We start from the raw sequence: 11,473 nt of genomic DNA on the forward strand, positions 1-11,473 counted from the left end.
AGAATTCTGTTATGATAACATTATTCCTTTTTTGTTATATGTAAAATACGCCTGATCGCATGGCAAATATTTAGACATTTTCATAATGTTCATAATGTTCAACACCAAGAACAAGCATAAGATAGCGTTGCCAGGACAACGCTATTTTATGAGCTATGTTATGGCAGAATTGCCCCATAGTTTATTTATATTTTTTTTCTCCATATTTTTCTTTAGTTTGTTTTTTGTTATATTAGCTCTAGTATGTACGCCACTGGGCGTATCCACTAATTTGTAGACAATTGTAAACAACTTGTCAGCATTCTCTGCTAAATGTAATTATTTTTATAGATTGCCGAATGAAAATAAAATAAAAAAAATGGCGATCAGAAATAATCATTAGACATTGTACATTGTACATATCAAATTATCAAATATTTTATAGAGATTTCAATACTTATTATGATTTTTTTGTTTTAATTTATATGAGCTCCGTACGAATGTTTTTCCGTTATACTGCGATGCGCTTCGATATTTCTTCTGTAAAACATCCAAATCCACGTGCGCAATTGCTCTGAAAAATTTTTTCAGAATTTTCAGAAAATTCAAAGAACAACAAAATTTTCGAAATATAAAAAAAAAATCAAATTTTTCAGTCACATTTTTCTCAAAAATCTATTTAATTTCAGTTTCACAAATTTTTAAAGTTAAAGTTATTTTAAAAATTTAATTTTTGTTGGGAGTTCTAGCAATTTGCCTTAAGGCATGATGCCATGCACCACTAGTCTCATTAATTTAATAAGTTTGATTAATTTAATTTCGTCATTACAAGTAATATGTTTTTTAATCATTCAAAATGTTTAACTCATTTTCTTAGAAACTGGAATTTTTTGTACTTTTTGTTCCATACTCCCAAAGCCGCTGGACCTGTCTTTATTTTTATTCTTTTCACTGTATGTCACATAGTTTAGTTATTTTATATTCTGTTTTTTTTTTTTCAATTTGTAGTTCACTGAAGATGATGTAAGATAATATGTCAAAACATATGGAAACAATAAAGACAATCGCAGTGTCTTCTTTTGAAAAGGTTGTGTGTGTGTCCAAGCCTTCTCTGTCGACAACCTGATAACATGCAGTATTGATATCAATTTTTACTTGAAAATGTAGATCTCAAATATATTTCCATTTGTAAATATCTCTTTTCTCGCATTGCAGCGTCACATGACAATGGGAAATCTCTCACGCTATTCTTCTCTGATTTGAGTTGGAGTTTAATTCCAACTATTATTTATTGTATATCATTTTTCAACAGTTTTTTATACAGAAATAGAATGTAGGTAATAAACGTTGAACAAAGTTTATATACAAATTTGAATAAAATATACATGTATTCCAAAAAAAAACAAATTCCAAAGTATGAGCATATTTACATATTTCTTATTACATGTCATAATACAATATAGAATCACAGATTTTAGAAGTTATAATTAATAAATTAGCTAATATTAAGTATTAATTGGTTTTCTAATAATTCAAGTTGGGGCTGATTTATGCTAAGGTTTCTAAACTCTCTTGTGAAAGATAGTATGTAAAAACAAAATGATACAGCCACCACCCATTCTGAAATCGTACTACAGACATGATATATCCAACCTCCATCACTAGGGTACCACTTTCTAGGATTATGCCCTTCATATTGAAGTCTGGCCAAAACTCCACATATAAAAGCAATAATGAAAAATATTGTACATATCACAGATAAAACAATTCTAAAATGTGCTAGGATCATACTGCCAGTATATGGATGTAGATGATAAGAAACTAATGCTTGCATCCAAAAATAAACTGTTCCCAATCCAAAACAAAAGCATGCTCCGGTAAAATGTGCAATTTTTACATTAGTCTCTTGGAAGTTTGCAACAAGACTTAATCCTAAAGAAGCAGCATATCCAGTCCAAAGTGCATTTTTGTTAATATTACGAATAATTATTAATTCCTGATGAAGGCTCATTAGTTGAAGAACATGGCGATATCTAACATACACTATTAACATCAATAGGACACACCCTATATTTATAAACTGACCAAATATACAACTTTCAGGTGAGTATGTTGCTACATCACTAATATAAGGGAATGCTGGTTCCACGTGTTCCAAAAGCACTGCCATTATGTAAGTTCCAAGAAAAGTTGTTGGAAATAATACAAATGTCAAAACAGGTAAATAATGTAATAACTGAGCCATATTTCGCATTTAATTTGCATAAAATATGATATATCAAACAACTCGACCACATATGATGTTGAGTTTATTTGGAATAAAACCTAAACTTGTAGTTCGAACTGTGGTTCCGTAAATTACACAGTAAAAAAATGTTTGTATCCATCAAATACGTAATATAATCGACAATTTAATTAAATTTATTTCACTCATAACAATTTCGACCAAAACATATTTATATATAATATTTATTGTAAGAAATCAAGATGACGTGCACCAGTTTCATTAAATCTATTATTATATTGCTATTATTGTATTGCCTAGGGAAGGTATAGTACTATCATAGATAACTAAGCGCAGCTATTATGACAGGTCAGAAGGTCACGCTTGTCAAATAGACAAGTAACAGTCGTGAGTCGTGCCATCGCGCCAACAACGGGTATGTTCGGAGTGCAGTCACCGACAGTCCGCAACTGTGGGACGCATGCGCAGATCGTTTTGACCGTTCGATGAGGGTTCGATACATAGATAAAAGAAGAGTATATGGTTCGATGTGTCCAAACCATAGACCTTATACAATTTCATTTGTATTTTAGGCCTATGATCCAAACTGAATTCCAAACTGTTCGGTCATCTCGGTTTGATGCGTTTGTGCAAGTTTGTGATTGTCGTTTCGTGTCTGCGAGAGTATTGGTGTCTGACGGTTTCAAATTTTAATCTGAGCGTTATAGACTTTCTTTGTAGCTTTGCCTATTTTTGACTATTGTGATTATTATTGTTATCTTCTGCGCGATCAACATGCATATACAATCAAATTATTCGTTCAAAACGAGGAAAAAAACGAATATCAAAGATTTTTTTCTTATCGTTAGTGTTTTGTGCGAAAGGATATTCCAAGTTATAGAGTTTGTACGTATTTTAAATTATGAATCAAGGTAATTATAATAATAATAATAATAAAAATATTCTTATATAAATATAAATATATAAATATAAATATATATATGTATATATATAAATATAAATATATAAATATAAATATATATATACTCGTATATATATATATATATATATATATATATATATATATATATATATATTAAATAAATATATATATTAAAGTTTTTCATCCACAGGTCGAAAAAAGAAAGAAAGTAAATGCAAAATCTTCTTTAATTTACTTTTTTTAAATATTTTTTTATTTACTTTTTTCTTCATAAACATATTTCAAAGTCATGTTATATATATATATATATATATATATATATATATACCTATCAAACAAAAAAAAAACTAGTGGGGTGGGTAGCATCGTGCCTTAAGGCAAATTGCTGGAACTTCCCGTACCGTAACGAAATGTTCGAGGATTACTGAATGTTTTCAAATAGATTATTATAAATATTGTAACATTGTCTAATATTTATAAATATTATATAAACTGAATTGCAGAGTTGAAATTATTTGTAAAGTATATTAGAACTATAGTCAGAATTAAAAATAAATATTTTCGATATACAAAAAACTAAAAAAAAAAAAAAATAAATAAAAAAAAAATGGAATTTTTTTTTCCAAAATCGATTATTTTGTTAAGACAAGCAGAAAGTTCTTTGAATCATTTAAATCGGACGCTTAGTTCTCTCAAAAACTGCCATTTTTTACATATTTAGCTCCGTATCTTCAAACTGGCTGGGCCTGCCTTTGCCAAAAACTAATAAACACTTCTCCCAATCATTACTAATTGAATGTTTTTTAGATCATTCAAATCGGATACTCCGTTCTCTCAAAAATACGATTTCTATTTTCTGCACTCTTGGCTCCGTATCTCCGAAACGGCTGGACCTGCCTTTGCCAAAAACTAATCAGCTCTTTTCCCTATCAATAGGAATCGAATGTTTTTTGAACCATTCAAATCGGTTGATCCGTGCGCCCTAAAACGTGACTGGAAATTTGTATCCACACATACATACACACACACACACACACACATACATCCATTTTTTCTGAGATTTGCCAAAACGTTCAGAAACCTTCAAAACGTCGAGAAATGTAAAAATTTTCAATTCCGATTTTCGGCCCATTACAATAACTTACCCTACGGGAAGTTAAAAAAAAAATCTTCAATATATGTATATATATATATATATATATATATATATATATATATAAATTTATTATAATAATAAATTGTTAGTGCTTATTAATTTCTCATATTACTAAATTTATATTATTTTATAGAACTAGAAGAATTTTTGATATTACCTAATGGAGCCGTAGGAGTTCAAGATGCTGTTTGGACTGTTGAGCGAACAGCATTTTTAATACAATGTTTTAGAAAATATAAGCCAAATGTTGGTTCAATAGAAATAAGGACAGTGAAGGCTATGTGGATTGTGATAAAAGATGACATGAATATTAAATTTGGCACTACCTTTACGGAAGGCAATATTGTGAATCGTTGGAGAGTTCTTCAACGAAATTATAAAAAATATGTTGACAGACAAGCTACTGGTACGAGTAATGATGTAAATATATAAAATAATTTTATACATATTAACAATTATGTCTAATAGGGCAAGGAAATTTCAACTTCCAGTATGCAGAAGAGTTTGATAAAATATATGGCAATAGCCACAATATGAATCCAATCTGCATACTGGAAACAAGTGATGTTCATGAAATAGAAAATAATGCAGAAGCACGGGATGATAGTGCATATGAAGTTAGAGAAAATATTGCAACTTCAAGAAGAAGGCAGCGTCGTAGAAGGCAAACAATTTTAGAGAAAATGAGAGAAGACAGGTTGAAGTTCCAAGAACGAATAATACAAATCGAAGAAGCAAAATTAGAAATACTAAAACAAAAATATGGAATGCTTTAAAATAAAATATTCATAAATTTTCATTAAATATAATAAATAGATCATTATCCAATATAAATGCCTGATTTTAATTTATTAATTCATTTAATTTTTTTTCAATACAGAACATTCACAGAATAATACATTATAAGTACTTAACAAGAGCCTGAAATAATATTTATTATTTTTGATTAAGGCTTGCTTATGAATAAATTAATAAATAAATAAATAATGTAGGTTTTGCCTAATTAGGCCTATAATGGTAAATTAGCTGCAATTTGATCCCATAATATTGAAGCATCTGTTAAATAAGGATCAGTATCCGACACATCATCTGAGGTCTCATTATTTTCATCTTCTATTTGCAAATATTCAAATTCACCAGTGAGACTCATATTATATAAAACGCAGCAAGCTCTTATAAAGTGACAAATAAGAGTTATATTTCTTAGTTTTAAATGATATAGTTGTTAGAACTTTTGTTTTAGCATACCGAATGTATGCTCAATTTTAATTCGATTACTGCTGAGTTTTTTATTAAAATTTTTCTGAATTACTGTAAGGCCATGAATATTTTTATAAGGTGTCATCAAATTTGCATTTAGTGGGTAGCCATTATCTCCTAATAAAACAAAATGTTCACAGTTTTGAATTAAATTTGAGCCCAATTTTGATTTTCGAAATATTCTGGCATCATGAACAGAAGCAGGATTTCCAATGCACACATCTATAATTTTCTTTTGGTCATCACAAACTGCCTGAATCTGTAAAATACATATAATACAGTAAACTGAAAAACTGTAAAACACATAAAGATACAAGTAGATGAATTGAATAAAATCCTTTGCAACCCTTTGCACTATTCCATGTAAAGTACTTAACGTTATATTAAAACGATCACTGACATCCCTGTAGCTGGATGTTTGGTGTCCCGCAAACCATAATAATATTAGTATCTAAAATAATATGTAATTAATTATGATTTTACTGGTTTGTCAATTATAGTACATTTTTTACCTGATTAATGCACAGATTTTTCCAAATGGTCCATATTTAATTTTGTTATAATATTTACTATCTTCATATATTTCTGATATATTAGAACACGTTGTTTTGCTTATTCTGAAGTGCTCGAGAAATTGTATGTCATCAAACAATGGCACCACTTTTTCTGTCAAAATGAAAATATAAAATGATTAAATTGCACTTATGAAATATTATATTATATTAACTGTTCTTAATACTGATAGCTGACTACTTAACCTTTCACTACGATATTTTAAGATATTTTTACTATAATCAATAAATATGTGCTAAAAATGAAATATTCGGATTCGAATAAACTATAATAATCTAATGATAAATATTGAAACAAAACATGGCGCCAGGTCAAGTGGATGTCGTTCACTCGTAGCTTAAGGGCAAATAATAAATAATAACTGATACTCACCAAGATATTCTTAATTTTTTGGAACTTGAACAAACTCTAATAAATCTAACTCCTCCTCATCGTTCTGCAAAAAATCATAAAAAAAACTCGTTGTCACTCATTATGTTAAACTCTCTCCATAAAACACATAGAACACATTTCATTTACTTAAACTGAGCAAATAAACAGAAACACGAAACGAACTATACCGAAGACATGCGAATGAACTCTCGGCAGTTTCGTCGCGTTCGATGTAACCGTCTTGTCAAACCGTTGGAAACTGTCATGAGATGGCGCATGCGCAGTGTAACAAATCAGAATGAGTTTGGAAGAGTTGTGGATCGTCACAAACTGCCACTCCGATAAAAGAAGAGCATTGCCCCGAGCATAAAGGTGCGCCACACCTAACGAACGAACATGTCGAACGAGAAAATACAAAGAAGAACGAACAGGAACACGAACGAATGCGAATAATTTCAAACAAACGCCTCAAAGCAGTGAGGGCTTGAATCTTTTTGTTCGAGGATGTACCGTGAAACGTCAGATTTATTATTTAAAGTGGCGGGAAAGAGCAAAATTATTTAAAGTCATCAAATTTACAAAATTTGTTAATAACAGCAATATCTTATAAAGGTGCGCCCACACCTAACGAACGAACACGAACGAACATGTGGAACAAGAAAATACAAAGAAGAACGAACAGGAACACGAACAAACGCGAATAATTCCAAACAAACGCCTCAAAGCAGTGAGAGTTTGAATCGTTTTGGTCGAGGATGTACCGTGAAACGTCAGATTTATTATTTAAAGTAGCGGGAAAGAGCAAAATTATTTAAAGTCATCGAATTTACAAAATTTGTCAATAACAGCAATATCTTATAATAAACACAACATAAATTAATGCATTAATGCACATTTTAACATAAAAAAAATGTTTGTCTACATTCGTGGTAGCGTCCACACTGCACATACGAGTTCAAACATGAACGAACAATTTCCTTTGATGTACCGACAAGTTACGGAACATTGCTCGCCATGTTTGTTTATGTTCGTTCATGATCATTGTGGCCGTCCACACTATGCTGTTGCCGTCGTTCTGGTACGTTCATTTATGTTCGTTCGTGTTCGTTCGTTAGGTGTGGACGCACCTTAATAAACACAACATAAACTAATGCAGGACTGCACATTTTAACATAAAAAAAAATGTTTGTCAACATTCGTGGTAGCGTCCACACTGCACGTACGAGTTCAAACATGAACGAACAATTCCCTTTGATGTACCGACAAGTTGCGGAACATTGCTCGCCGTGTTTGTTTATGTTCGTTCGTGATCGTTGTGGCGTCCACACATAGACCTTATACAATTTCATGGACTGCTAGTCCCCATACATTTCTCAAGTAAAAAAGTGTCAAAAGATGTTCTATGTTATGAGGGCATACAAGGGTAATTTCGCGGCCGAGATATGTCAAACTGGATCGCTTAAACGTCAAATGAAAGTCCGTGTGTTCGAAATTGTTGGCAAAATATTATATAATATACAATTTATGTTGAACTAATGAATGTAATGAACTATTTATTTATTAATTTATTTATTTTAGTTATACAAAGTGTTTAAGGGAAATTAGAAAAAAAATTAAAACAATATTTTACATATTATAAAATTCACTGAAAATAAGGACAGTTGGCTAGAGCTATTATGGGAAATTAGAAAGCAATAATGAAATATTTGTTTAAATGTAATATATTTATTATTGGTGTTTAAAAAGCACAATTTTCGTATGAAAGCGGAGTACATATTTATCAACTTTGCTTTTCTTTCTTTCTTCATGGTGCATTCTAATTGCTAAGTAAATTTTTGCGACAAAGTTGATAAGGTCATGATAATGCTGGACAAATTGCTGGAAATAACTTGATCTAAAAAAATGTGCAAGTCCCAAGTCATTCAACTTTCAGAGAATCATGCTTTCATATGAACTTTTGTACATTAAATTTAAAGAATTTTGAATTAGGCTTTCTATATATAAACATAAATTAAACATTTCTTCGGAAGGATATGAAAGATATCCTCGATTTTTTATATCGATCAATGTCGAATTTCCCGGAATACTTGCGAAGCATACAGAACAGCACAAAACAGGTTTTACTGCAATCAGGGACCTTACCTAACACATTTTAGAAGACATTTTACTTTTAACAATTTTACAACAGGTATATATTTATCCTCTTATAGTTTAAAAACCCGAGCGATCAAACATCACGTGAACCCAAGTAACTGTAACATTTAAGCGATCGAGAGCATTCGACTAATCTCGGTAAAGCTCGTGTTCGTATTTGACATATCTCGGCCGTGAAATTACCCTCGTATGCCCTCATACCATAGAACATCTTTTGACACTTTTTATGCGCTCAACTAGCAGTCCATGTATTGTATAAGGTCTATGCGTCCACACTATGGTGTTGCCGTTCGTCAAGGTGCGCCACACCTAACGAACGAACACGAACGAACATGAAAAAAAAAGAAGAACAAACCCGAACAAAGCAAATCATTCCAAACAAAAGCCTCAAAGCAGTGAGGACTTGAATCTTTTTGTTCGAGGATGTACCGTAAAATGTCAGATTTATTATTTAAAATGGCGGGAAAGAGAAAAATTATTTAAAGTCATCAAATTTACAAAATTAATTAATAGGGAACGGGCAAGCTCTCCTCTAGCGGATTTTAAGTGCAACTTGGTGCCCAACAAATATGACGGATGACACATTTATGAGTTGAATTTGCTGTCAACTAATATTTGTTTTGATGTAAAACGTGCATTTTTAGGTTAGACATTAATTCATATTTCTTACATATTTTCATCATTTATTTTTTATGATTTTACAATAACAGAGGTAAGAATAATGAAATTCAAAATATAAATTTTGTTTGCTACTACCAATATGCATACTATTTACAGTCAGGAAGGATATTCAATCAGAAAAATATGAAGAAAGTTCAAAGCATAGATAAGGAAATGGTTCAAAGTTTGAAGAGGCTTTAGTAAATTAAATCAATATTTGCTTAAATGATGTGGGCTTAGGCAGAATCACTCCTACCCAAATTAATGTACTCTCGGGCGTAATGAAAAAAAAGTAAAATCTGGAGGTGCTGTATTAACTGACAAAGGTAAATTCATGAGTAAAAAAACAAAGTTTTTAATTGTACTTCATAGTCAGGATTTTCATCAATATGGACTGAGTTAGACAAATTAATAAATATAGCAGTACTTGTGCATACGCTATTTGTTTAAAATTAAATTTAAAATGGATTACTTTCACCAGGAGATATTAATTAAACTCACTTTGAAGCTAGTGAGCGTATACATGTAGAATGAGCAGTGGTGTTGTCGAGCCGGAACGCGCCGGAACGTCGTTCCGGCAAATCATTTTTGGGAAGGAACGCGTTCCGGCAAGAAAAAATATAAAAAAATCGCTACATACAAAAAATGATTTATTAAGTAAATTTTATATATTATTATTCAACTAATTTTTATTAAATGTTCTTATTATTGTAATAAACATACATATATGTGCACACAATGGGTTTTGTAATAATTTTTCCTTTTCGAACGGAACCGGAAAAAACGTGAGAACCGGTTTATGAACCAGTTTTTAAATTTTAGCGTTCCAACAAAAAATATTAGCACAACACCACTGGTTTTATCAAAGTCGTTCTTAATTTAGTTACAAATTGAGATGTATGAACTGAAATATTAATTACAATACAGTAGTGCATTCCAAATTTTACATATGTTACTTTAAGACCGAAAAGTGTCTGATGCCCGATTATTTCGGATATAAGTTGGACTTGTTTCGGACATAGCGGGCGTTAGTCGAATAAAATAAATAGTTTAAGATATTTATATAATGGAAATTGATTGTAGCGGAAAAAGCAATTCTATAAATACAAAAGCATAAGAACTGCAAAAAAATGTAATATTTTAATAATTGGATGAATTTTTTGCCATTTAAGGCAAAAATATAGGCCGTTCGATCGCTTGTAAATTTTTACAATCCAACATTTATTGGTAATTTTTTTTAATCATTGTTTTATTGGCATTTATTTATTGGTAAATTAGTTAACAATTTATAGCAAAAGAGTTACCCTGATATTTCAATAGACTTATTGTCTAAATTTCGGCCTACAATTTGAGATTTGTATGCATATTCATAGAAACTTTGATCTTTTAAAAATCTGATGAAGGTGCTGTGGAATTGATGATCACTCAATTATTTATTAACCTGATAGTAGATTAAAAAATTGTACTCCTAGACTAGTAATTCCCAACGTGGGGCACACGTCCCACAGAAAAATCCATTTTTAAATTCAAAGGGGGGAGGAAATTAAAAAATTACACGACTTTAACCCACTTGCTTTGGGTGATTTGAATGTAATTTGTAAATACTGTTAAAAAGTTGTTAAATATGTTATGATAATTGTTTAGTTTAAGTGAGCACAGGATGCATGTGCAAATCATATAATTTTTCCATATATATTTCCATAGCTTAGGTAAATAAGCATCCCACTAGTTTTACTTTTTAATCTGCTGTTAAATTGTCAAAGCGAAAGCTTGTAAATAACATATACGTTTACCATACGTTTGCCTATACATATAACCCTGTATTGTATTGCATATGTACCAGTAACTTATGTTTTGCGTGGGGATTTGAGGGACATCTACTGTTCGTGAAGGTATCGATAATATATGAAAAAAATGCCAGTTTTAAAGAGTACACCGATTAATATCATTTATATCCCCTCCGAGTACTTCGTGATTTTATATAAGTCACTTCTTGTGTGTTTTTGATTGAGTTTCATACTATATATTATACGAGTTTTATCATGTCTGGATTTTCCTGCTGTAAAATGTAAAATTTCGTTTTATTATTATATTTCTTAAATTTTAAGAAATATTGTATTAAAAATAATGTGTAATCTGTCAGTATATAAAA

At 30.6% G+C, this 11,473-nt stretch overlaps 1 protein-coding gene and 1 long non-coding RNA gene across 2 annotated transcripts; both read right to left on the reverse strand.

Annotated features, from left to right (window-relative positions):
- Positions 1–1,474: 1,474 nt before the first annotated feature.
- Positions 1,475–2,579, reverse strand: LOC113367270 (DNA damage-regulated autophagy modulator protein 2-like). The gene has a single exon (XM_026608892.1). It carries the CDS (start codon positions 2,231–2,233, stop codon positions 1,475–1,477), a length of 759 nt encoding a protein of 252 aa, XP_026464677.1. The 5' UTR covers positions 2,234–2,579.
- A 3,005-nt stretch (positions 2,580–5,584) lies between these two features.
- LOC113368306 lies at positions 5,585–6,634 on the reverse strand. The gene is made up of 4 exons (XR_003366380.1): positions 6,508–6,634; positions 6,075–6,228; positions 5,940–6,013; positions 5,585–5,821 (listed from the first exon to the last, which is right to left on the reverse strand). It is a non-coding gene; the product is annotated as an uncharacterized LOC113368306 (long non-coding RNA).
- Positions 6,635–11,473: the final 4,839 nt, after the last annotated feature.

The sequence above is a fragment of the Ctenocephalides felis genome, unplaced genomic scaffold (genome assembly GCF_003426905.1).
Source record: "Ctenocephalides felis isolate EL2017-DRISC unplaced genomic scaffold, ASM342690v1 CF-g0.4_SCAFFOLD_01170, whole genome shotgun sequence".
In the NCBI taxonomy this organism is placed as follows: Eukaryota; Metazoa; Arthropoda; class Insecta; order Siphonaptera; family Pulicidae; genus Ctenocephalides; species Ctenocephalides felis.

What these genes read in the sequence shown, in the direction of transcription:
- LOC113367270 (XM_026608892.1), bottom strand. Translation starts at nt 2,233, where the DNA reads ATGCGAAATATGGCTCAGTTATTACATTATTTACCTGTTTTGACATTT.